At 46.3% G+C, this 27,990-nt stretch overlaps 1 protein-coding gene across 1 annotated transcript in view; it reads left to right on the top strand.

The window, feature by feature from the left end:
* LOC309808888 (uncharacterized protein) overlaps positions 1-27,320 on the top strand; it is a gene marked incomplete at both ends in the record, with an annotated part of 92,765 nt that extends 65,445 nt beyond the window's left edge. Inside the window, 3 exons of the mRNA XM_082629460.1 lie at positions 21,322-21,445; positions 25,114-25,244; positions 27,312-27,320. Of these exons, the coding sequence (XP_082485586.1) occupies positions 21,322-21,445; positions 25,114-25,244; positions 27,312-27,320 (264 nt within the window). The remainder of the gene's footprint in view (positions 1-21,321; positions 21,446-25,113; positions 25,245-27,311) is intronic.
* Positions 27,321-27,990: the final 670 nt, after the last annotated feature.

The raw sequence follows: 27,990 nt of genomic DNA on the forward strand, positions 1-27,990 counted from the left end.
AAGAACCAAGGAACGGCAGTCCAAAGGACATGAAAGTACTTGCCCCAATTTGAGGCCACTGTGCTTACAGCGGAGCTCTCCAGAACTCTTTGTAGCTAAGTGCATGGGTTTCACGAGTGCAATATAAAACTCACGAGTGCACATTTCCCAAGAGCTGGTTTTAAGAAGAGACCGTCACGAAGGTTCCCAGCGAGGAGCGTCGCCAGAGAAGTTCCGCAGCTTGCCCGACCCTCCATTTCTGTCCTCTCCTGCAGAGACCTCCTAGGCCCGCGCACCCCGCGCCTGCACGCCCGCGCACGCCTGTGCACGTCCACTGGGGCGGGGCTCTCGGGCACGCGGATCGCCGTCCTTCAACAGCTCCCGGCGTCTGCTGGGGCAGTTTGCTCCGGAAGACAGGAGCGCATGCGCGAGCGCGGAGGGTGGGGCCCCAATGGCTGTCCGGCGGGGAGGGGCCTGTCATGGCGGCCTGTAGAGTCAATTCTAGGAATCCTGAGGTAAGGGGTACGGGGACTTTTCACCCCTCAGGTGTCACCGCTCTGCCCTGTTGTTCACCCTGTGGGTTATTTGTGCCCTTGTCCATGTAAGGAGACTCCCCACAATGTGGATTCACGCCCCCATAGAGCTCGATTCCCTTGAGATGTTTACCCCAGGATTATTGGCACCACTGGGGAGCCGGCTGCATGAAGGGTTCAGTGATTGCGGGGCCTACAGTGGGGGCTAAATAGTGTGTGCGAGCTATTAAACAGGTGCCGTTCTAGTCTGCGCGTTGTGAAGAGTATAAAAGCTAGAGGGAAGTTCTTGCGAGTTGAAAACCCTCATCTGGTTCCGAAGGTGTAGCTCAGGTGATTGGAAAATGAGTGAAGATGGAAGGAACACACTCATCGTTTCACTAGTGTCTTCCTTCTTATCATAAAAACATCAGTCAACACTTACGTTCAAACTGCATTCTTTTGTCAGTGATGCGAGCAACTTTGCTGAATGTGGTAATAAACATGTATTTGTAGTCTGGTGTCAAATCATGATTGATTTGCAAGCATAGATGGGGTCTGTACATACTTAATTGGTTGGTGGGAATCTGATAGGTAGTCAAATGTGTGGGTTGGTTTTGTCCGTGGATATTTGTGTTTGAAGGGAGGTCATGCCTGTGTTTTTGTGAGAGTGTGTAAGAGTGAGTGTTGTATTTGGAGGGTGTTGAGATGTGACGCAGGCATACTCAAGGAGTTGGTGGTTAGGTGTTTGTAATTTGGTGTTTGGGGAATATGTTTACATGTGTTTTTTTCACCCATGAATTTGGGGATTTGTGTGTGTCTAATGGTGGATTTGGAAGGATTATCTGCATATGCGTAAGGGCAATGTCAGGAAAAGTAGTGGTGTATATTACTTTGGGTGTCCAGTCTGTTAATTTTGTATATTTGGGGAATGTAGGCTGATCATTTGTGTATTCAGGGCATGTTGTATGGTTATGGGGTGTTTGTGGGTGTGCATGTTCAGGAGCTGTGTATGTATATTTGGATGTGTAGAGGGCAAGTCTGTGACTATTTTATGGGGCTGGTGGATGTTGAATGTGTAGGTATGTTGTGTTTGTATGATCCTGTATTCTGCAAGATGGCAGAGTTCATTCTGTGTGAGAGGTTGGGACTATGGGGTTATGTATACGCCAGTAGTGTGGTACTGTATGTGTATTTGGAACAAAGGGCGTATAGGGTGACATTATTGCCTATTTGTAGTGTACTGGGTAATTGTGGTTCTATTTGGGACTTGTGGAGAGTTGTGTGTTCAATGAGTTTGTGTGTGTATTCAAGGGGCATGGCCACTTGGAGGAATATTTGCTGAGGCTGTGCATTTGTAATTTTCAGTAGGAGCTTCTTAGGCTTATGTATTTTCGGAAGTGAGTGTATCTGATAGAGAGGTAGGGTTCTATGTTTCTACAGGGAAGATGGACAATTGCATTTGTATGTATTAGAAATATGTGATACGGGTATTTGTTAGTACTTGCATATGTGTGAGCTGGCTCCTGATAGCTAGGGATAATTTGATATATGGAAGTTGTTTCATAAATGGTTTGCTGGAGATATTTTCATGTATCTTACTTGTGTATTCTAATCCGTGTGCGTGTCCATCATCAGGTGCATGCATTATCAGAGTTTGTTCATAAGGTATGGCGTTGTTAGGAGTATTCAAAGTGTATTTCTTTGGAGAACGCTAGGGTGTCTATACATGTGTTTGGAAGGAGTAAGAGGTGGTCTGTCTATATATTCAGGGTGAGGGTAGAAATGTATATATACACACACACACACACCTATACAGTTTGTATGTTGGAGTAGTGGTGGGGAGCTTGTATTCTGGAGAGGTAGCATAATGTATAGTGTTTGGGAGGGGATCCATATGTTCAGGGGTTAGGAATATTTGCATGTGTGTGTCCATAGGTGTGTGAGAATTGTGTATGTATCTTAGTAAGACTGCAGAGGTTGTCGGTGTTTTTCTGTTTTGAATGTGTCTGAGCATTTGGGGTGTATACTCATGAGTAGTTTGTGGATGTGTGTATTTGTGATTTGTGAGTGTAGCAGGAGGCTTCGAGTCCTCTATGTGTCTATTTCAAAATGTAATGCCTGAAGAATTTAGTGGTGTTGCTTGTATGTGTGTTCTCAGTATTAGTGAGGTGGACTTACATGTACAGTTGACCCAAACATGGGTTTCAACCACACGGGTCCACGTATAGTGGATTTCTTTTTCAGTAACTACTACAGGACTACTACAGGATCCATGGATGCAGAGCCACTGCATGGAGGGTTGGCGCCCTAACCCCCAAGTTGTTCAAGGGTCAGCTGTATTTGATAAGTATAGATTATTTGTGCCTGTGTGTGTTTTTGAGTTCCTGGGGCTTCTGGGGTATGTATTCTGTGGGATGTGAGAGTTTAGTTTGTGTGTTTGGAAACCAGTGGGCTGTGTAGGTTATGTGTGTGTGCAGGAATCCTGCAGTATATGTATTTTAGGGCTGTGGGATTGCATATGGGTCTTTTTTTGGGTTGCACATGAGACAGTTGTGTACTTGGTGACCCTGTGTGCTTAGGTACTCAGTGTGTACATCTGGATGGCATATTGGTTGCACATGTTTGTTTTCAGGCCCATGTTGTGTGTGTATATATAGTTGTGAGAGTGGAATGTGAATATTCAGGGTGAGTAAGGTTTCATCTGTAAAAATTTAGGTAGTAAGAGGTGGTCTGTTTGTGTATTTATTCAGGGTGAGGGTGTGTGTTCAGGATATATATATATATATATATATATATATATACAAACACAAATGTATATGTGGTATCCTTTTGGTTATATATCTGTGGTGGGAGTTGAGAGTTCTCCTTGGGGTGTAAGTGGATTCTGTGCACATATTCACAGGAAAAGTTATGGGATGTGCTGGAACTGGTTCATACTGTCTTGGGAGAGTCAATGGTGCATATCTCTTCCCATCTGTGTGTTTAGTGATGTCAGGTGGGTAGCTTGAAATTGGTCATGCTGGGAATATTTATACCATGTAGATACCATAAGTGAAGTCTTTCCCGCCTTTCTCGGAGAGCTTTTTATCAAGCACTTAGCAGCGTACCACTGATGTGCGTGTTTGGATTGTGTATGAATGAAGCAAGAATATTTGGGCATCGGTGGGTATGTATGGGACACTCATGTGAATTGTGAGTGGGGCTTCTGGGGCTATGGGCCCTTGTATATGTGCATTGACCCTGGTAATTGTGAATCATTGCATTGCTCCTATCAGGTTGGTCTGTTCTTTAGGGCCAGAGAATCCCCATAAATGTTGTTGATTCCCAGTAGAAATCATGCAGATGGATACAGGGGTGTCTGTACCTTAGGCAGGTGGACACTCCTTCAGCATTTGTGTGGTCCTAGCGTCTGGGTCCCTAGAAGGGGGCGCCTGGCGGACAGATGGCCATGCAGAGCAGAACCTTCACAGGTGTGTTGTTGGCATGACAGGCAGCAATCAGAAAGTCATGGGGCTTCCTGGATAGGAGGTCAGGTGACCAAGGGTTCTCCCAGGAAAACCCCCTGAGAATCAGTTGGACAGCTACAGGCATTCCTGGCTCTTCTGTGGCACAGCGGACGTGCAAGGACACCCTCCACATGGGGTCCAGAGCCATGTGTCCCTGAGCCCAACTGCCCCAGGGTGGTGGGAACTGTTGCATATCAGGCTGGTCAACTGTATCACTAGGTCTCAACCAACCTGTCTCATGGAAACCTAAGTCCTCACGGATAGGCAGGACCTCTAGGGATCACTGAGCTGACAAGGACAGAGGTAGGGAGGCTTTGTCACTGAGGGAGAGTTGGGGACTGAGACCTGGAGAGCCTGGGGAGTCCCACTCTGAGGAGATACGGCTCTGATGTTCCCAAACCCTTTAGACATGTTCTCTGTTCTTTTCTGAAGGCTCAAGATGCTTCTAGCAGTGGGAAGCTTATCTCAGTTTCATGTTTCTCTGATAGGATGAACTGACCCTTTTATTCACTCTTCCACATCGAGCTGCAAACCCATCAGAGGGAACCATGTGATCGTTGTAGCCACCAGCTGACCCTACAGCCACCTTGTGCCTCCCTTGGACCCACCCAAGCATTTCTGAGCCTTCTTTATGGTGAGTCTTGTGGCCTTTTCTCCCTCATTGTGACTCCTCCTGCCAATAAAACATGCTGTGAATGTTAACAAAAGGAAACCTGCACTAGAATTGGAGTCTGGAAGGCCCGTAGAGGGAGCTCTCATGCCGTGCCACTCATCATCAATTACCCCAACAGGAAGAGGTCATTTACTGACCCCAAAGAGGAAGTGCAACCACTTTACTACCCCAGCTGGAGGAGGGAAGACTTCCTTCCTGGCCAGCAACAAGAAATAGAAAATAGAAATAGCTAATAGAAAATTCCGCAGTTTAGCCAATGAGACGCCGTTGTCACCTGAAGTTTTACTTTCCTCCAGTGAACTTCCATTTTTTCCCTTGATGATGACTTTCTTTCCTTGTCCCACCCTCCTTACTATACAAGTCTTCTGGGACTTCCCTTGTGGTCCATCAGCCAAGACTCCGCGCTTCCAGTGCACGGGTTTGATCCCTGGTCGGGGAACTAAGATTTCCACATGCCATGTGGCATGGCCAAAAAAAGAGAAAGCCTTCCATGTTGTGTAACCCGTTGGAGTATCTCCCTTTCTATCAGATGAGATACTGCCTGATTCATGAATCGTTTAATAAGGCCAATTTATTCAAAATTCAAAGTAAATCTTCCAATTTACTCCGTTAAATTTTGTTTTTTAATACATTGGGGGCATGCAGAGGTGGCCACTAACAGTTTAATATGTATCCCTCCAGAAATGTTCTGTATAAAAATATGTATGTGCACTTTTCTAAAATCCACTCTTATGATTGCTACTGCTAACAAGATGATTTTATGATTAAATGCTTATCTTTTTAAAAAGAAAAAGGTAAATATATTGGTGGCAGTGATGGGATCTGAAGCAAATTTCTGATTAACATTTGGGACAAGGAGAAACAGGTGTGGTGCCCACAACTCCTTTGAGTTCACTGTCTTTCTTGCCATTCCTGAAGGTTGTTGGTAAGCTCCTCTTGGTTTGAGCTCCATTCTCTTTGCGTTTGTGCTCCCAATCTAACTGGCTTTCCTTTACAGGGCAGGTCAGTTTGGCTGGTAGAGGATTCTCCTTGAGGCCAAACCCCTAGCCTTTCAGATGGAAATTCCCAGGACACAGTAACATCTCTTGGTTATTGCCAGTATATTTTTGAGTGGTAAACCGTAGCCCCTAATTTTGTTCCCTGGATTCCACACTGGGCACTGCTGACAGTGTAGTCTGCACTTGCCCATCTGTTTGGAATCAGCCCCCAGTTTCCATGCTTGGAGCTGTTGGTGGTGGCTATAGTTCTCCATTTTGTTTGGAATCAGTTTGCAGTCCCCCTTCCTTGGGATTTGCCGTTTGGATCTTTTTCCTCAGTCCAAGGATCCCTGGGAATCGGTGGTGGTGCATACCAGGCCTTCTTTTGTCCAGGACATAGTAACATCTCTTTGTTACTGCTGATATATTAAGGCGCAGGTTTTTTGTGTGTTCTTTTGGGTTGACAAAGGCTAGCTAAGGAAATGAGATCCTTTATCGCCAAAGAGTTGAGAATGCCAGCTTCTGGCACACCTGCTTATTTTATATTTAAGAACTATGGTCCTGGAGGTTGTAGATATTTAGAAAGATGGAAAAATTATACTAATATTGATCTAGAATTACAGTGGTCATTGTGGGGCATGTTCCAGTTAGACAAGATTGTACATTTAAGGAAAACACTAGAGAGCAAGGGTTCACAGATTGCACAGGGAGAATGAGATGCCTGCTTTACTTGGTATGTAAAAGTTTACAGACGGTTTCAAGATTCCAAAATAGCTTCGTTGAGAGACTTAGAACAAAAAGCTAATGAAAAATTAAAGAGACAAAAGGTACCTGAAACAAAAGACCATAGGACGGATGTGACTGCAGATTTAACTCCTACTGTCCCCCCCTTTCCTTTTTCACCTGAGTACTCTTGTTTTACTCATTTTCTGTCTGAAATACTTTTCTATTCCAAAAAGAATATTTAACAATTGCCATTTAAAGTAAAACTACCTGAGATTGCAGGTGAGCCCCCTCAGGTGTCCTTTACCCCTTGGTCAAAGACTGAACTGAGAGCTGTAGTCAAAGAATTCTCTAAACCTTGGAGGAACCCCCAACATTTTTTAAAGACTTCAGAGTCACTGTCAGGGCGTATGTCCCCAAACTGCTAGATCTTTATCCACTTGTACACATGTTGGTAGGACTGGGGGAAGCCCCAGAATGGATGTGGGAAGCAAAATGACATAATCCCTAGGATGATATTCAAGATCCTCAACCTAAAAAGGCTTGCAGAATAACAACTAACCTTTTATAAGCTATTCCTAAAATCTTCCCTGCTCACACTTGGTCTATTATTAATTGGCCTAATAATGATTGATGTATTATTCACTTGTACAAACAAAAGAGGGATGAATCTGTGGAAGACTTTAGAGCCAGTTTGGAAGCTCTCTTTTTACAGCAGTTGGTGTTCCAAGGAATAAAAAGGCCACTCAGCCTGCTTTAACTGCCCTCTTTGTAAGTGGATTATCTTCTGAGATTAGTGGATTGATAAAAGGGCAGAAAAGAGGGTGGGAGGCTATAGGCCTGACTGAACTCGTGACTATAGCTGAGCATTTTGAAAGGACCTTGGAGCAAGATCACAAACAGAAATCCACCAAGCTCATAGCCTTACAGTTACAACAGCTCTAAGGCAAGGGACACAAAATGACACCTGGGCCTCCCCCATTACAACCTCCTAGGGGTCCATGATCAATTTGATGACCCAAAGTTGATGTTTCATTTGTAATCAGTGAGGACACTGGAAAAAGAGGTGTCCTCAAAAGTCCTATGCAAACTCTTCACAATTGCTCTCATATCTGTCTCAAAGGGAGGGCCCCCCGTGACCCTCTCGCCTAGTTGGCAGAACTCCAGAGGTTCTCTGGTAAACTATTACCAGCAATGACCTTAAACAGCCCAGAGGAAAATATAATGAAAAACGGCCAAATTTTAGTTGATACTGGAGCTATGCTTTCTACTTTAAACCCCACTCTCATATTTTACTTTGAAATCTACATTAAACTCTAACCCTAACTGTAAACATAATTACCTAACCGTTCAACACCCTACCCCTAGCCCTAACCAGAGCTGTGCTTTCTACTCTAAATCCCACCCTCAAAGAACAACAGGTCCCTCTGAGTAAAGAGGATGTTTCCATAGTGGGAGTACCTAATACAGTTCAGAGAGAATTTTTTATCTCAACCAAGATTCCTTTCTGCTATGCAGTATAGCCCCAGTTAATCTACTCAGTAGAGATCTCTTTTCTAACTTCAAAGGGCCAGTACATTTTGCCTCCAGTGGAGATCTCACCTTAAAATTTCCTGATCAACGTGAACCTGATCAGTTATGTTCCTTACAATCTGTCCTGGACCTAAAAGTGGAAGTTCAACAAAAGTTCCCTAATTGGATGGAGATGCCTGCAAATTTGGGGGCTACTTCTGACAGTGTTAACACGAGAAGAATAAAAAAATGCAAACCTATAAAGATTCAGATAGATGTAGCTAAGCCTCTCCCTAGGTTTCCTCAACAGCTATTAAAGCCTGCGGTCATACAAGGTCCCATAGCTATTGTAGAAGACCTAATTGCCCAGGAGGTAATCATTCCTGTACTCGTCCCTGCAGCATGCCAATCTTGCCTGGTTGGAAACCTGGCAGGATGGCGATTTGTCCAGGACTTGGGAGCTGTTAATAAAAATAGTTTTTCCCTGTTTTCCTGTTGTTCCAAACCTAACCACCCTTGTGTCACAAGCTTGAACTGACTTGAAATGGTTTACAGTTGGAGACCTTTGTTCACCTTTCTTCAGCATCCCGGAGACCCAACAGCCAATATCTACATGCCTTTACTTGGAACAATCAACAATATACCTGCACTTTTATGCCTCGAGGGTTCACTGGGACTCCTTCTTTTTTCCTCCCAAGTACTTCACCAAGATTTAAGTACCCTCTAGTTCCCTGAGAAATCAGCCTTTTTACCATATGGAGATAACCTCCTGCTGTACTCAGCTACTGTAAAGGTTCCATAAGGCATTCATAAAAGATTCCATTTATTTGCTGCAACAGTTAGCTGAGAAAGAACACAAAGGAAAAATTACAATTATCTGTAGACGCTGTTCATTACCTAGGACGTAATCTAAGCACTGAAGGAATTCCGCTATCTCCAGAGAGAATTAGGCTGATACAGGAACTTCCTAGACTCACAACTAAGTGCTAGCATTGTGGATTTCTAGGTTTAGCTGGTTATTGCAAGCTCTAGGTTCCAAATTTTTCTGTTACCTCTTCCACTCTGTGAACTTATTAAAGATTTAGTTCCTGAAGCCTTTGCTTGGGAAGATAAACACAAGCAGGTTTTTATAAGGCTAAAACAAGCAGTGCAGGAGCTGCCTGCCTTAGGGTTACCCAAATGATCAGGTTCAGGTTGATCCGGAAACTTTTTTTTTTTTTTTTTTTTTTTTTTTTGCGGTACGCGGGCCTCTCACTGTTGTGGCCTCTCCCGTTGCGGAGCACAGGCTCCGGACGCGCAGGCTCAGCGGCCATGGCTCACGGGCCCAGCCGCTCTGCGGCATGTGGGATCTTCCCGGACCGGGGCACGAACCCGTGTCCCCTGCATCGGCAGGTGAACTGTCAACCACTGCGCCACCTGGGAAGCCCGATCCGGATACTTTAATGTGAGATCTCCACTGGAGGCAAAGTATATTAGCCCTTTTAAGTTCGAAAAGAGATCTCTACTTAATAGATTAACTTTAGGTTATTCAAAACCTTTTACTTTATTTGTGCATGAAAGGCATAATCAGGCCGTGCAGAACTGTGTGAGCATTGTAGTAAACACAGGCCCATTGCCTGTTATAGCATACAACTTGATTCAGTTGCTTTTGCCCGTCTCAGGTGTCTTAAGGTTATAGCCACAACTGCAAATTTAGTGGAAGCCTTGGCAGATTTGACTCTAGAAAATGAAGTTTATTTGCAAACTCCACACCTTGTCCACAGTCTTCTTAACGCTGAATTGACAACATTTCTCTGCAAGTATCACTAGATTAACTTCCTGTGAAATCCTGCTTTCACCACCTCATCTTTAAACGTCACAACGTTCTCAATCCTGCTACACTACTATCTCTGTCTCACAAAGGTGAGGGCCGTGACTGCCAGGTAACAGTGTCCCATGGGAATTCCCTGGTAGTCCATTGGTTAGGACTCCGAGCTTCCACTGCAGGGAGCGCGGGTTGGATCTCTGGTCGAGGAACTACGATCCCACGAGCCACATGGCACGGCCCAAAACAAAAACAAAACAAACAGAAAACAGTGTCCCGTTTTGTGACACCGTGTCCTGAGTAAAGATGTTACCAAGTCCAAGCTTGCTCTGCTTGCCGCACGACAGGCCATAAATCGGAGATGAGGTGTTGAGGCAAGGAATATGAGTTTATTCAGAAAGCCAGCAGACCGAGAAGATGGCAGAGTAAAGTCTCAAAATAACCATCTTATCGGGGTTTGGGTGCCAGTTTCTTTTATAATACAGAGATGGGGAGGAGATGAGGAGGTAAAGTAAGAAGGCCATAAGTTTTGCGAATAGCCCCTGGAATGGCCAGCCTCGGGGAGGAGATGTGTTAATTTCTTCTTAATTGTAGCCATCCACAGGTGGAAGGAGTCCATATGTTTCCCTGAACAAAGGCACTTTGGTTTAACATTCAGACAGAGGGACAGGGTTCCCCGAGGCAGGCCATTATGTACAGGTACAGACAGTATCCTTTTAGTGAACAAAAGCAGCAGAAGGCAAAGGTTAAAGTAAAAGGAACAGATCCAATGTGGAGTCCGATATGGCTCTTCCCTGTTACAATTCCCTACTGTCAATGTCCATTCCACAGTCTTGTGGATAAAAGGGGGTGATGGCCCTTCTAATTGCTTCATCAGATGGATCTTTCCGGGAGTGTCCACCATTGGTGCCAGTGTTCCAAACGTTGGGTTTTTGGTTTTTTTTGTTCCTCTCTGGAAAGTGTGTCCTTTACACCTGTAGCCTTAAAAAAATATTCTCAGCCTAAAAGTTGAGAGTTACGATCTCTTTGATGGGAACTTTGAGGGCTTCAAGCCTGGGAGGCAGCATCTCAAGTTAAGGAATTCAGCACTTTTCTATGGACGGGAAGATGCAAGAGTCTGGGCTCACTGAAGTCATTCATTTGATATGTGCCTCAGCTATCCGGGGCCTGTATCCTATATTCTCATATCCTGAGTTTCGTCAGGGCTCACCGGCTCACGTTGGGGGGCTGCAGTCGCTAATGACTGATGTGTCAGGAAATATTCCATTTCTCAGATCCTCTTCTCTTGGTCAGGATTTTGACCCATATTTGGGAGACATTTCAGGATCAAATTTTGTCCCACAGCGCTGGGAGGCTCATCCCAGGTCAGGGGAGAATTCTTGATATGCCACTCCAGGTGCTAGTCTTTGGATTAGGCCCTATTGCTAATTAAAGATCTTCTGGATCCTCTATCTAATTATGATCCAGGAGACATTTTCCCTTGTTGCTTCCTCCTGTACCTAGAATCACACTATTACAATTATTTCATGTTATAAATGTGGTCTATTTCCTCAAGATGTTTAGCCATTGAAGTATTGTTGGAGGCCTGGTTCCATACTGGGTACTGTAAGAGACACCAATCTTATAAAGTAGACAGGATATAAGTAATGCAGCTAGTAACGTTAACAAAGACACAGTACAGCAGGGAGACACAAAGAGCAAACAATCTGGAAACAAAGAACAATGATCAGTATAACTACTTGTAATCCAATTGCAATAGCGAGCGACCAGAGGTACCCTAACTGATTTAGTGAGCCATCCGCTGTTTCAGTGTACCAGCGGTGCGGACTTAGACGTGCATGGCTTAATCTTTGAGACAAGCATATGCTACTGGCAGGATCACCCAGGTAGAGAGAAAAAGATAAATGTTTCAATTCTGCTTACAAGGGTATAATTTAACAAATGACTGTAAATCATAATGAGTTTAAGGGGAGCGTTTTGCTTACACCTGGAAAACACAGATTGAAAACAGTCATTTTTCAGATAGAAACCATAAAAATTATAACCATAATTATAACCAAAATTATAACCAAAATTATAACCCTTTTACCCAGGCATGTGCAACTAATCGTTTTTGTTAACAGCTTTATGAAGCCATCAGGTTTCCCATTAGAATTCTTCAAGTTCTTACCCAGTTCACCTTTATGGTTTGAAAATCAGAAACTTGTATTTATGCAAAGGTCCTTTCTATAAATCTTGTTGAAGAGGAAGCATTTTTGCAAAGGCATCAGAGTGAAACCATGACTGTGTACAATGGTGAAAGACTTAAGAAGGCACGTGTAAATCTGATTACAGTGCAATTGAGAAAGTAACGTGGTTACTGCGGTGACATGCAACACTTTCAGCTAATAAAGAGAATTCTGACTGGTAACATTTTACCAGGACATAGCAAATTTTAGGAACTCCATATAATCTGTAGAATACCTGTGTCATTTGGCATACAATAGAACCTAAGAAGATTTATTGCTTATTTGACAACACTTCCCGTGTCATTCAACCTAATTAGTTAATATGTCTCTTGGGGTGTTTCAGGGGCCCTTTGAAGCACCCCAAAGTTAGCTAGAGGTCAAAGGAACTTCATTATAATTTGAGTTGGGAAGTTTTGTCAAAAAAATAAGAAAAGGGTTTAAAACAGATAGGATGCCATGTCACTGTGAAACAATAGTTATTCACTTAGCCAAAGTAACAATAAAAGATTTCAAAGGCAAGTACAGAACAGATCTCTTAAAAGGTAGAAAAACTTAAAATCTGGTATCAAAGGCAGTCCAAAATCTTAAGAAACCTTGTCTTCTTAACAGAGAGAAAAGCGAAATTCAAGTTGTGCACCAGCTTACTTTTAAAATGTATTTACCCAATTAAACTTATTTTAAACTTAGTCCTGACCACGTACAGAACTCTTTTTTTCAGGGTCCACTTTCCATAAACCTTCTGTCACTTACTTTAGCACAATTCTGACTTTCAAGTGGTCAAATATGTGGAGAGATTAATTTTAGATAGACCTTCCTATAAGTAATTTAAAAAGTTCACCTAAAGCTCTTACCTCATTTGCATTTTCTTTCCTTAAAAGTTTCTTCACATCAAGTTATTTCCTTGCTGACAAATTTGCAACAGATATAACAAGATTTTATTTAGCTTATATTAAACCTAGGCACAATAAAAGTATTATACTTAATGTTGATGACTCTAACAGCATGTCTATATTAATTAGATCAACAAACGAACGTTAATACCAGGTCTTAATTAATACTGAATATTTCCCAGTTCACATGAACCTGAAGCTCATGTAGCTCAGTTTCTCTTGTATTTAGAATAGTTTGGTGTGTAAGTGCTTACTTTTCTTTAAGCCAATTAAATAGAGCTCATCCACAAATCAACCTCAGCAATGTTATCCAAAGACAAAGACACATACAAGGACACAAACATACAGAGACGTCATGGTTGTCATTTCAGAATTTCAGCACTGAGTCAGGTACAGCCATGTGAAGCCCATCAGTTTACAAAAAGAGGTTGGATTCAAATTAGGTTTCTGGCAGATGGAACAAATCCAACTCACTTGTCTAGATGGCTGAATTTTTACAGAAAAGACACTTAGGTTTTTTATTTATCCTTGATAAGTCAGTTTCTAAATTACTTTACCCTCTTTCAAAAAGGTGCATTTTAGAAAGATGGCAGAGATGAGAGTTCCTGAGAAGACCAGAAAGGACATTTGCATCTCAAAGATACAGGCAAGTTTTTCCTAGGATGACTTTGTTTCCCCTTTGTTTAATATTTACAAGCCTCTTAAGATAAACAGGGAGGGTTTGGGGAGTGGTATCTATTGGAGAGTCAATCAACTCGTTCCCCACTGTCAAAGTTCCCCGGGGCTCCTGTGGGGAAATTAGAATCGGACGCCTCAAGGCCAAGGGAGTCCCCTGGCCTCTTATAGGATGTCCGCACAAGGGAACTTGCCCTGCTGTGGATGTGGCTCCCAGTCCAAATTGGGTGGCTTGTGGAGTCTTAGATGGTGATACTAAATCAGGCTCCTGTCCTCTGGGGGTTAACACAGAAACTTCTATTTGATCCCCGTGGGTAGGGGAAACAGGAGGTGGTGAATATGATGGCGGCATGGGGGGAGGGTGGGCAGGTGGAACAACTGCCGGTGCAGCTTGCTGTTTTGCAAAACACTTCTAACTGCGAGATCCTATAAAAATTGAGTGAGCCATTTAGGGGCTACCGCCCTTGTGATCCTATATTTTGGGTCCACACCCTATTACAATAGTATACATGTCTTTCTTAGTCATAGGCTCAGGGCTATGTTACACCCATTTATCTACTATAGGCCCCACCCAAAGGGCTCTCCTTCAGGGTTGATGGAGTATTTCCCATTTTGTACACCCAAACGCAAAAGACGCAAACAAAGTCTGGCATCAGTGCACACAAAACCAAGACCAAAACCAAGGAACCAGTTCCCAAATCGGTTCTGAGGGGGTGTAGTGGTGTCGAGAGCAGCCGTCTGGTGCAGAAGCCCACAGGCAGCTAGGAGGAGCTGTGTTAGTCCAAAGGGTCCGGGACACATAGTCCATTCTCAGCCCAGAAGGAGCAGCCAGGGGGAACCAGTGGGAGGGCTTGACTAATTGAGCTTTGTGCCTGCTATAAAGCTTATTGTTTAGCTCTTGGCCAGTAAACTATGGAGGGTTTGTACGTGGCTGCATAAATGGGTCTAAGAATGATGGACAAGTGTGGTATTCGTTGCTTCCAAAGTGTGGAGAGACCTAAGTAAGATGTGTTGGGCTTGCTATAGTGTGTTGGGGGGCTGAATAGTTAACAGCTGAGGTTTAGCTGCAAAAGGAATTAGCTGGCTTTTAGAGGATCAGTTAATGCCCAGAAATTTAGTAGTTGTGGACAGCCCTTGAATTTTATGTGGGGCAATAAATAGCCCACCTGTATGTTATAGATGGGTCATCAACCATGTTAGGGCCTTGTGCACCAGTCTCCTGAGGGGCTGTGGATTAGAACCTCAGTATAGTGCCAGACGGTGCAAGGGGACACCAGGTCTTGCCAGCAAAGACTGTGGGCAATAGCTGGGCTGTTAAGATAGCCAGTAGGCAGACAGGTTAAAACATACTGGGTGCTTTCTGAAGTAAAAGTAGACTGCAGCTGGGACTCCTTAATAACTGGTACTGAATAGAACATAATAGCTAGATTGTCACAGCAAAGTAATTCCCTGGAGCCCTTTGGATATCCTTAATGAACTGGACAGTGTTGGAAATGGGAGCCTTAATAGTGGGGATCAGCACTTATATTTCAGTAGTTGATTATAAGTCACCACTCATTAATAGCAGGCTTTAATAGCAGCCAAATGGGGAAATTGAAAAGGAGAAATGGTGTGTTTAATGACTTCTTCTTTTCCTAAAATCTGAATTATGGGCTGCAATCCCACAGCCCCCTGTCATACATGTTATTGGGAGATATTTACTGTCTTAGGTGGCAGTCTTATGGGCTCCCAGTTTCAGCTTCCACCAGGAAGGCCAGGAATTTGGGTTTGTTCCAAATGGCGTTGCAGTACATCAAGGCATCCATAGCTGTAACGGGAAAGGGTAGGGCCAAAGGGGCTACCACCACTAAAAGATTTTTAATAAAGATTGTTTCAATAGTGACATTCAATGGAAGTTGAATGCTTTCTACTCCCCTGACTACTATGCCTTGTAATCTAAAGTGTGGCCCTTGCTTATAATTGGAGGGGTTCCCAGGAGGCACTGTAATTTGAGCTCCCGTGGTCAATGAGAGCCATAAGAAAATTTGTTTATGTGTGTCCCAAGGAAAATTAGAGAAGTATATGGGCAAGTGTCCCAGAGGAGGGCCACGCTCCAGGGATCTGCCAGGTCCCTAAGGCAGAGGTGTTGGCAGAGGTCAGGGTACAGGATTCGGAGAGGTGACAGCTACCCATCACTCCAGTCTCCTGAAGAGTCTGCAGCGCCTGAGCAAAAATTTCTAACTTGTGCTTGGGCGGTCTCAAGTTGACATCATTAGGGACCCCCGATCTCCAGAGCTGCCAATACAGGGAGGTCTGTTAGTCATCTCATGAAGGATGGAGCTGTGTGATGGCACCACCCCTTGGTGGAGATCAGTAAGGGTCCCAGAAGTCCCTATATCCCTTAAGGGTCCTCTGCTGGGTTCCTGGCCAATGGGGCAGCAGGGCCCATGTGCCTTTACCGGCAAGCGAGATTTGGGGCTTCCGAAAACTTATCTTTTTCGTATCCAGATACAACATGGATGCAGCCCCACGCCTGTTGGACTGTATCTGCCGTTTCTTTGAATCGTAACCGCGTGGCTCTACAATTAGGGGGAGCACCCTTCTCCCCCTTCCCTTGGACAAATGTTTTCTAGAAAAATTTGCCTTTCAACCATGGTATAGTTACATGTCTCTGTTTCTTGTTCATGCTGGTCATCTGATGTTTTGGTGCAATGGATGGTGACAGGGAGCACCTGGAATGGAGTTTCCTCTTCCTGACTCCTATGCTGCCACTTCCTGTTTAGGGTGTCCCAGTCAGCCTGGGTGGGGTCAAGGGATGATTTGCAACAGCAGCAAGAAATGCAGCAACATAGGAGGCACTTACCTCAGCGGCATTTGCCCGTTCAGGGTACCGTGATGCCCCTGGTACAGCTGCCTCTATCATCGGTTAGGGCTGTGTGGGGAACTCTTGGATGTATGTTTCGGGCATAGGATGGTTTGGGGTAATAGTAAAGCTGTGTAGAGACTGTGTATGTGTGATCTGGGGAGAGATGAGGGGCGTGAGTGCCTTTGTGAGTGTACGGTTGGTGTAGCATGGTGTGGCTGGGTGGTGGGCGGCTTCTGGGTGTTTTGAGGCTACGTGTGCAGGCATTTGAGAAGAGGTAGGGGTGTGCATTTTAATGCTTTGTGTGTTGGATCTGTGTGTATTCAGAGTGCAGGGGTTATACACATGCTCATCCTGTAGGGTAAGAGTCCAGGGAGTGTATTTTTGATGTGGAGGAATTTGCAGAGATTGGGGTTGTCAGTGTAAATTGGGGCTGCCAGCTGTGTGTGTATAATCAGGGGATGTGACAGAGGCTGTTTATAGTATTTCAAGAGGGAGATGGGTGTATGTTTGTATTGGGGGTGTGAGGTCATGGTGTGTTCTGGGGGGAGTATTTAGGAGAAGGTTGGAAACATTGTGTCTCTCTGATGGTATTTTGTGTTTGTCTCAGCTTCTGAGGCATTGTACATACGTGGATGTTGACAGCTGTGTGCGGACTGTATGTGTTCTGTTTGGATTTGGGGGGTTGTGTCTTCTATTAAGAAGTATGTGAGTTTGGTTTGAATATATTTGGCTCTTGTTGAAGGGTTTGTGTGTTTGCATTGAGGGGTTATATGGGGTTGGGTGGATTTTTGTGGGGTATGAGGATTTAGGTGTTTGATTATCAGGGGCCGTTGGGGGTGTGATTTTGTATTCAAGACTGTGGCTGTGGTTTTATTGGGGTTTGTAGTGCATGTATATTGGAGCAGGAGGGTTCTGGGCACACAGGCATTTGCTTATAAGTAGGGAGTTTGTGTGTTTGAGGATGTTTGGAGCTCTGTGGGGCTCTGTGATGGTGGCACAGGTGACTGTGGGCAGGTGGAGTGTGTGTTGGGCTGGAAGGGAAACTCGAGGGCCTGTTGGGGACTGTGAGGCACCCATGTGAACTCCCACGTGGACTGACCTTTGTTCCTTCTGATCTTCTGTGGCTTGTCCGCATCCTGATCTTCTGTGGCATCTACTCCCCTGGAGTGGTCAGCGATACTCTGCTCATTCTTAGCCAGATGAGTCAGGAAATGTCACTTCCTCTGGCAGCTGGATGTGCCTCTTGCAAGTGAGTGGTCCTGGAGTCCAGGGTGCAGGACTGGTGGACAGATGCAGAGTGAAGCTGATTCCCCCATGAGCCCTCTCCTCAGTGAGGTGGCCAGGAGGTCAGGGCTGTATCTCCAGAAGGTCAGACCTGGCCAGTCCTCTGTAGAATGTGCTGGAGCGGCCAACTCATTGAACGCACCCTGCCAGGAGATAAACAGACCCTGAGGACAATTCCTAAGGGAGAAGTCTATACCTACCCATCTTCCACTTTCTCCTTTGGATGGCCTCTACCACAACGTAAAAGCTAAGCCCCCTCACACGGCCTTTCTTGGCCTGGTCTTACTGAGCGGCCAGTCTCTCCCCACATCCTGGCTCACTATGGGCCCTCTGGTGATACCAGCAAGAGGGCTCCCTGCATGTCAGTTCTCACCTCCTTCCCTTGGCCCACGCTGCCCTTGCTGTTTGTCCTGCTCTTACTCTCCCAAGGCTGTTATGTTAAGTCACCCTGTCCAGGTGGGAAGGATCCACTGAAAATGCACATTTGAGTAATTACTGCATCACCTGAGTCTCTAGCATGTACCAGGCACTATGACGCTCGCCAAATCCCTAAAAACCCCACAAAGCGGATATGCTATTAGTTGAACTTTGCAGGTGATGAAGCTGAGGTTCAGAGGTGAGCAACCATGACCAAGTACCCTGTATGTACCAGAATATCAATCAGACTGGTCAACGTATCCAATAAAGCCAAACATTAGTCTGATCAGTACGCCTAGATGCAAGGCTGTAAAGGCGCAAACTATGTCCCAGCACGAGAAAGAGCAGTGCCAAGTACCCCAGCAAAGAAGCAGTGTTCATATCTTGCTTTCTTAATCGAAATAACTGCACATCAACCCACAATTTCCTACTCTGTTAATAGGAGAAAAATACCAATGTGTGTTGTCCTGTAAAACTACCTTAAAAGAATATGTATGATCCCGAGTGCTTTAGTAATGACCCCAAATCACCATCATGAAGTTGAGATACTTCTTGAAACACTGCAAGTCTTACACACTGGCATATAGAATCTGTAAAGTCAGTTCTTTGGGTAATGATGGTAGATAGAAGTGGCCCAGAAGGACAGAAGACAGAAAATAGAGCAGAAACTATTTGTCCAGAGGTGACAATGGGTCATAGCCAAGGTTCAAGCATTACGAGGGAGGTGGTGAAAATAGTAATGGGCATAGAGTGTAATAAGTCAAGGATATCTAATGTAGTTGTGGCTCGCAGGCTCAAGAACGCAGGCTCAGTAGTTGTGGGGCACGGGCTTAGTTGCTCCGCGGCATGTGGGATCTTCCTGGACCAGGGCTCGAGCCTGTGTCCCCTGCATTGGCAGGCGGATTCTTAACCACTGCACCACCAGGGAAGCCCCTCATTTACTCTTAATGCTTCCCCCTGTTGAGGACAAACAGGAGGAAAAAAGAAAGGGCAGGGCTTCCTTGGTGGCGCAGTGGTTGAGAGTCTGCCTGCCAGTGCAGGGGACACGGGTTCGTGCTCCGGTCCGGGAGGATCCCACATGCCACCGAGCGGCTGGGCCCGTGAGCCATGGCTGCTGAGCCTGTGCGTCCAGAGCCTGTGCTCCGCAGCAGTAGAGGCCGCAACAGTGAGACCCACGTACCGAAAAGAAAAGAAGAAAAAAAGGCAATAGCAAGGTTCCAAATGAGCTGAGAAATGACCTTCTAAAAGGGCTCTCAATCTGGCCTCTGGTAGATGTCTGTCGGGGTTTCTGCCCAGCCTAGACCCTCCTCAGGAGAGAAGACGTTTAGGGCTTACAGTGGGCTGACTGGTGGCCCCAAAGATCTCAGGCTCTAATCCCTGGGACCTGAGAATGTTACCTTACAAGGTAAAGTTTTGCAGATATAAGGATTTTGAGTTGAGACTATCCTCGCCCTAAGTGCCATCTGTAAGTGTACTTATAAGTGAGAGACAGGAGGAGATTATATACAAAGAAGAGGCGGAGGCAGTGACCACAGAGGCAGGACTAGAGTGCTGCACCTACAAGTCAAGGGATGCCAGCAGCTTCTGTGGTTAGAGTCTTTTGAACTCCTTGGCTTTTCAGCTCCTAGGCTGTTAGATTTGAATCCGCAAATGCCCCAAGGAGAAAAGCTGCACCCAATGTCAAGCTTGCGTCTGTGTTTCCCTTCTCTCCAGAACTTGGCCCACATGTCTTGGTGTCTCTCTAACATTCAGATGCCAGCGAACAGATGTTTTCTTACTTTATCCAGGTTTTCTAAAATTTCTTTAGACTTCACCTGATCTTATGTTATTATTGAACTACCATCTCAATTACCCCTAGGAAGAAAATTTACAATTTTTAGAGAAAATGGAACCCTGGTACAGTGTTGGTAGGAATGTAAACTGGCACAGCCACTGTGGAAAACAGTATGGAGGGTTCTCAGAAAACTAAAAATAGAACTACCATATGACCTCGAAACTCAACTCCTTGGTATAAATCCGAAAAAAACAAAAACACGTGTTTTCAAAAACATGCATTTGAAAAGATACATGCACCCCAATGTTCAGAGCATCATTATTTGCAATTACCAAGATATGGAAGCAACCTAAGTGTCATCAAGAGATGAATGGATAGGGGCTTCCCTGGTGGCGCAGTGGTTGACAGTCCGCCTGCCGATGCAGGGGACACGGGTTCGGGCCCCGGTCCGGGAAGATCCCACATGCCGCAGAGCGGCTCTGCCCGTGAGCCATGGCCACTGAGCCTGCCCGTCCAAAGCCTGTGCTCTGCAATGGGAGAGGCCACAACTGTGAGAGGCCCGCATACCGCAAAAAAACCACACAAAAACCCCAAAACAAAACTAAAAAACACCCCGTGGGTAGTCAGAGGAGAGGACCGTCACAGCTCATCCCCCTGTGCCGTGTGCCAGGCATGATCTGAGCACCTGTACACATGTTAACTTATTAAAATACTGCTAACAATCCTATCAGGTTGGGACTACCATCACCCCGCGTACAGACTGAACAAAAGGAAACAGAATATGGTGTCCTCCTTGTGTTCACAAAGCCCGTTAACTGGCAGAGGCAGGACTTGAAGGCCACAGTCCGGCTCCCGAGTCCATGCCATGCTTTACAGCCTCCAGCTTCTCACGCTCATTCCTAGAGCCACCTGGGAAGGAGGAACCAGGCAACTAAGGACTGGGTTTGAATCAGACTCCACGTCTGACCAGCCACGTGATCCCGAGCAGGGGGCCTCGCCTCTCTGAGTCTCAACCTGGCTCCCTTGCAAAATGGGCACATTAATGGGAACGTCAGCCTTCAGCAACGCTGTGACGAGTATCAGTGTAGCATGTGTGAACGGGCTCTGTAAACTCTGGAGTGTTCTGTGAGGTATAAACTACCCTCTATTCTCATTAGAGGGAATTCATTTCATAACCTGCTCCCGGCTCTTGAACTTTGCTGTGCATCCAGTCAGTGCTGGATGATCTGGAACCAACAGCTGGTCTATTTATGGCTGAAAACCCACAGGTCATAGGAAGACAGCAGCACCCGAGCCCCTGGGTGGCCACAAAGATAAGGTCCACGTCTCGAGGACCGATGACATGGTGGTCACTGAAGGAACAGGCCCCCTCCTGCCCCTTCCACTAGTGACAACTGAAAACCTTGGTTTCCCCAACACCCCGATCCAAGATCAACCCGACTCTGCCCAATGTTGGAGAAGTACCGGCGTGTCCTGCAGGCCTGGCTGGCCCCCTCTGACTGTGTGTTGCCTCTTTCCACAGATCAGTGCCCTACAGCAAGGCTACAACCAGGTGCTGTGCCAGACCCTGTCTGAGAGAAACTTAGAAATCACCTCCCTGAAGCACGAGGCCGAGAACTTAAGGAGGGAGGCCGCCATCACGTCAGGTGAGGCCCTTCTGCATTCAGGCCCCAGAGCTTCTGCCCTCCCCCTGCAGACATCACCAGTCAACCAGCACACCTGTGCCCGTGACCTGGGTGCAGCCTCAGGGATCACCCGTGTCGGTGCATTAGAGTTCTCCCTCAGTGGAGGTTTCTTGCCACCCAGTTCCTAGGGCAGGGCCTGGTAAATATTTGAGAGAATGGTATCTCTTGGCTACAAGGTCTCCTGAGCACTGGCCCCACCAGGGAGAACACAGGTCGCCTTGTGGCTTGGGTGGTTCCACAAAGCAGCCTGAGTGCAAACTAGAGCGTGGACAAAATGGGGTCACTCCTTTAAGGCACCCATGGTCTCACCCATTTCAGCCGAGTGCACTTGGGCCTAAGGGAAACCATTTTCTAATTTGATCAGAGGTGGTTGCCTGATAAAGGGCTTGGGTTGGGAGAGGGGCAGCCAACGCACAGCTGTAGCTGAGCTTTGATTCCCTGGATTCCTTCATTGCTTCCACATGTTTCTTGAGCTCCTACTAGGTGTCAGGCCCCGTTCCAGGCTCCGGGGAGGGAGAGCCAAGCAAGACAGTCAGATTCCTGTACTCACAGATTCGGGAGGGGGTGACAGACAATAAAAGTAAACGGATGAATAAACAAGCCCACTTCAGAGAGCAGTGGTGCTGTGGAGAAAATAAACTGTGTGTCGTGGTGGCCAGCGCTTCAAGGGGGGAGGCCAAGGGGGACCAGCTTAGTGGGTGTGCAACCATGGAACTCAGGTGGGACTTGAACCCGTGGGCTAGGACTCGAACCCAGTCAGAACCCACTATCTTTTAATCGAGATCACGCATCTGGTCTCGGGACTTAATAAAGCTCACTCAGGTTCTTTATGTCTCATCGCAGAAAGCATTCAGTGAGAGACAAAGTAAGAAGTGGATTTCTTTAGAGAGAAACACACTCCACAGAGTGTGGGCCATTTCAGAAGGCTAGAGGCCCCCAAATATGGGGCAGTTAGTTTTTATGGGCTGGGTAATTTTATAGGCTAATGAGTGGGAGGATTGGGACAACTCTAATATTTTGGGGAAGGGGCGGGGATTTCCAGGAATTGGGCCAACACCCACTTTTTTTTTTTTTTTTTTTTTTTTTCTGTACGCGGGCCTCTCACTGTTGTGTCCTCTCCCGTTGCGGAGCACAGGCTCCGGACGCGCAGGCTCAGCGGCCATGGTTCACAGGCCCAGCCGCTCTGCGGCATGTGGGATCTTCCCGGACCGGGGCACGAGCCCGTGTCCCCTGCATCGGCAGGCGGACTCTCAACCACCGCGCCACCAGGGAAGCCCCCCCACCCTCTTTTTGACCTTTATGGTCAGCCTCGGAACTGTCCTGGTGCTGGTGCGTGTGTCATTTCGCTCATGTGTTACAATGAGCCTGTAATGGGGCTCCAGTTCCCCTGGAAGTCGAATCTTATGCCCCCTTGGACCTAGCCGATTCTAACCAGTTCATATTGTATCCTCCACCGCTATGTCCTTCTTTTAGAGTGGACCTGTTTCAGGTGGGAAGGGACAAGCCAAGGGCAAGAGAGGCTGCATGGAGTGAACAGGGGATTGTGGGGCTGGGCAGGGTCGGGGGGTCTGGGTTTTTATTCCAAGGGTGTTGGGAATCCAGTGGAGGTTTTTAAGCAGAAACTGACATGCCTAGAGACCTGAAGAGGATGGGACCACTCACAGACGAGGGGAGGGAGAGAAGCAGGTGACAGGGAGGAGGCAGTGAGCCTCGGAGGGGCACATCACTCTGAAAGCAGCCAGCGCGTGGCAGGAAACATGCCCACAGCTGTAGAAGCCAGGCATAGCATTGAGTCACACGTGAATCCCCATCTCTGTATGAGTCTGTGCTTCTCTTCTGCCTCACTCTGCAACTTAATCACACCCAGCCCCACCCCCTGCTGCCCCCAGGTCTCTGCTTATTCTCCTCCCTCACTTGGGATGTCCTCAGATATTTTCTGAGCCCCTCCCCCAGGCTAGGTGCTGTTCTGGGCACCAGGAATGGAAGGATGAACTCGCTGGTCCTCACCTTCCTCCCGTATGTCGGCCAGTGAAACCTCATCCAAGCATCAAGCCTGTCTCAGATCCCACCTTCTCCGATCAGGGAGTCGGACAGACCTGGGTTGGGATAACGCTTGAGATGGGCTGGACCCACTCAAAGTGTGGCAAGCCCCAGAGGGATTTCCAAGTAACTGAACTGTGTCCTGGAGGCAAAGCTCATTTTTAAAATGAAATTCTGGAGCATTTTGTGCTTTATTTCATAGACATTCTTGATTGAAACCTACCACTAAAACTGGGCCTGATGTTCTTTCAAGAAAAGAACCGTAGGAGATAACCCAATACCACTGCATTTATGCACCCTTCTTCCCACTTTTATTCAAAATGATACTACAATGCAAGAGGGAAGAGATATGGGGAGATATGTATATGCATAACTGATTCACTTGGTTATAAAGCAGAAACTAACACACCATTGTAAAGCAATTATACTCCAATAAAGATGTTAAAAAAAATGATGCTACAGTAATGGAGTAGTTATCTATTGCTGCATAACAAGTTACCCCAAAATGTAATGGATAAACCCCCAACCAATATTTATTATCTCCCCCAGTTTCTGTAGTTCAGGAATTTGAGCGGGGGGTGACTTAGTTCTCGTGAGTTGCAGGCAAGATGTCGGCTGGGGCATCAGTCATGTCATCTAAAGCCTCGGGGGGAGCCGGAGGATCCCCCTTCAGAATGGCTGCTCATGTGTCTATTGGCTGGAGGCCTTAGTCCCTGAGCACACATGCTTCTCTCTAGGGCTGCTTGAGTGTCCTGACAACACAGCAGTTGGCTTCCCCCAGAGTGAGTGATTCAAGAGGGAGCAAAGAGTTGGCCACAGTGTCTTTTATGACCAAGCCTGAGAGGAAACAGTCCGTCATTTCCACAGTATCATATTGGTTACCCATGGCAGCCCTATTCAGGGTGGGAGGGGCTACACAGGGCATGAATTCTAGGCGGCAGGGATCATTGGGGCCATTTTGGAAGCTGGTTGCCGAGAAAAATCATAGGCGCCATGGAACAAACATAATTTAGCCACTTTGTGTTCTTGGGACATACCGTCTCATTTGACCCTTACAATAACTCTGTGTGGGACAGACAGTGGGAGGTGAAATAGCTTGTTCAAGACCACCAAGCTAATAAGTGGTAGAGAGGGGTCCAAACTCAGAGGACTGTGAAAACAGCCACCCCATCAATAGTGTCCAGCAGTGCCCTCTGGCACACGCCCGTCTCCTGGCCTCTGGAGAAGAATTCCTGGACCTTCCGTGTGCTGGGCCTCTGTTTCCCAGGCCCATGGTGTGGCCCCTCCTCCCAGCTTTGCCTGGCGTGTGCGCACAAGGGGCCCCCAAAGGTTTCTCCTCTCGCTGGTGCTGACTGCCCCTCATTCTCACTGAAGCCTCAAACCCTGTTCCGTGGACTTTGCTCTCATTCCCATTCCTGCTCTGGGACCCTTGGAAAAAGCCTCCCCAGTTCTAAGCGGGCACCGGTGGTGGCCCAGGCTTGGAAGGTCTTGTCCGAACGTTGGCTGACAGCCACGGTGTTGCCAATAATCCTTCCTGCCTCTTTGACCTCCATGAGTCTTTTGTTTTGGTTTGTTTGGTTCTTTTACAGAGATGGTGTCATCTTTGCAAAGAGACGTGTTAGTAAAGGATGGTCAAGTTCAACAACTACAACAGGAGGTGAATCAACTGAAAAGTGAGAACAAAGAAAAGGATCACCAGCTCGAAGCCCTCAGCTCCAGCGTGAGTGTCGGGTCATCAGCAAATTGTAGCTGCGAAAAGCAGACACAGTGGAGTCACATGACACACGGTGGTGAGATGAGGCCAGTGCACAAGGACACAGGGAGGGTAGCTGCTGGGCAGGTGGCCAACTTCTCTGAAGCCTTTCAAAGGACAGCGTGTATGTGGCTCAGAAGAAGCATAATAGATTTTCAAATCCAGCAAACATTTTCTAAGCCCTATTATAAATGAGTTTGTTTAATCCCAACAACAAACCCACCTATGAGCATATACTGCCATTGCAAAGTTTAACATTAAGCAGAATACGATCTCCCTGTGAGCACGGATGACCACACGGCTGCATCGTGGTCCCAGCACCGCTGGTTCTCATAACTGTCTTCACAGCAGAACGTCTGAAGATCCAGATGCAAACACGCAGACGCTCATTTCTTCCTTAGACTCTAGTGTGTAGAATGTCTCTATGGAAGATGAACGTGGTAGGCAAGCAAAGAGCTTTTTACATGTAACTTTGACTCTTTGCAAATCTTGCCTTCAATGCTAACTTTAGAATCCTGCCCCTATAGGATAAGATTTCTCAGTATTTACATGATGTGCCTGTTTCTGTGAGTCAAGGTAAAACCTCAAAGCTTTCATCTCAGGTGGCAACTCAGAGATTCCCAGAGGCTACCCGATAGCTAGGTCTGCATGGGGGTGGGGTGAGAACAGATCTTGAGGTTCCAAGGAAAAGGCACAATAAGTAATACCTGGTACGTGGTACCATACCCAGTTTGGAGCTGGTGAAAGGCACTGCATGAGCTTTGGGATCAGACAGACCAGGGTCCCATCCCAGAGCTTTCTTTTATTGTAACTTATTTGGCCTCCATTTCCCCATCTGTGAAATGGGGATGACAAAATCGTTTTCTGAGAAGTGGGAGGCTGGTTTTCGTTGTGCTCTTCTGCCTCTGCCTGAGGTCGGCTGCCTGGCCAAGCCCTCTGCATTCGTTTCTCCCAAGCAGAGTGTCTTCCCAGGCATGTGCTATAGCTGTTTAATGTGGTGTGTGTGTGTGTGTGTGTGTGTCTGTGTGTGTGTTGGGGACGGAAAGGGGATGCAGAGCTGGTGCTAAGTAGAAGGAATCTGCAAAGACAGCACCTGCTTGGCTCTTCTACCTCCTGAAATGCATTTGGATGATTTATGTCCCCGTTTCCCCTTCCTCGTTGACCTTGGAATGAGGTCCCTTCTCCTCTAGACTGTGCTGGCCAATAGCACAAGGGTTCATTACCACCAAGGGTACTGCTCTTGTGAACATTTGAGATGCCTTTTTTTTAATGACATACATCATGTGTGTTAATTTTAGAAAAATAAGTAGATGACATTGAGAAGAAAAAATAAAAAGAGAGGAGAGGAAATGCTACCTTGAGAAATCAGTGTTAATATGTTCATGTCTGTTTTTCCAGTCTTGTTTCTATATATTGCCTAGAAATCAATCAATCAATCATTTTATAGTTAATTTATACTATGCACATTTTTTAAATTTTTAAATACTTATTATTTTTCCATTCTAATAAATCAACGCTCTTATCATTCGTCTTAAAAGCTACATACTTTCTCCTGGATGTACCCAGTGTTATAAGTGGTCTGCTGTTCTAAACAACACTTGGGTTGTTTCCTCTTTTTTTTTTTTTCTTCCACTGTTACTGACAATTCTGTGAAGAGCATCCTTGAAACTACAGATTTACTTATTTCTCCAGTCATTGTCCTTAAGGTACATTCCTAAAGTGGGAATTGCTGGGTCAAAATAAGGCACATCCATCCTTATGCCGTTAATGCCTGTTGCCAAGCCGCCCTCGGGCAAGACAGCTCCTTTTACCCCTCCACACCAGTCGGGGCAGTTGTGTCTTTGAGATGCAACCTGCACAAAAGCCCTAAGATGGACCCCAGCTCACTGCCTCGGCCCCCTCCACCCTCACCAGTCACAGCGTGAAAACATCCCAATTCCTGCACCCTAAGTACCCAGAGTCTACAAAGCTGGATTTCCCCTGCAGTGAAGTTTGCTGGCTTTTGAAGAGGAATTTAGACGCTCTGTTCCTCAGAACTCATGAGAGGCATGAACTGGGAACAACTGCAGGATCCCGTGCTCCCATCACACAAATGGTCTCGCCTCTCAGAATTCAGAGGTGTGATTGGGTTATACAGCAGGAAACACTCCTGGGCGTGAACACAGGTACTTGGGACCCCCAGCCAAGCCCCCGTGGCCTTGTCCTTTTTCTCCACAGTGCTCAGTGCTGAAAGAAGAGTTACAGAAGGAAGATGCCCAGAAGGAGAAGTGGGAAGCCCAAGAGAAAGAGTTAAAACTCTGCAAAACCGTGCGTTGAACCTCCTGACCCCTCGGTGTCCACTGAAAGCCTAGATTGTGGCCTTGAGGGTTTTGGAGTGGTTCCTTGGCCCATTAGCTAGCACAAGCTCTGGGGCTTTCTGGGTGTTTGTCTGTTAATGTAGTCTCCTAATTCTTTGATTTGCTGGCCTCAAAGAGATGGGTGAAAAGACCATGGAAAACACACTCTCCCCAGATTTTCTGGGCAGTTGGCTCAAGGCCCCTCATCAGGTTTCCCCTGGGGAAAGGGACGGGAGGTGGCCACCATATGCTGCTGGAAATTCACCGTGGTCCCTACCCCTGGACTTGTGATGCCCAGACTTTCATGATCCACTGTCACAAGTTTTATCACAGCCCTGAGCACTGCTATTAACACAACTCTTCTTGAAGTATTTTTG

This window comes from Mesoplodon mirus (genome assembly GCF_964341445.2).
Source record: "Mesoplodon mirus genome assembly, chromosome: 7".
Taxonomy (NCBI): domain Eukaryota; kingdom Metazoa; phylum Chordata; class Mammalia; order Artiodactyla; family Ziphiidae; genus Mesoplodon; species Mesoplodon mirus.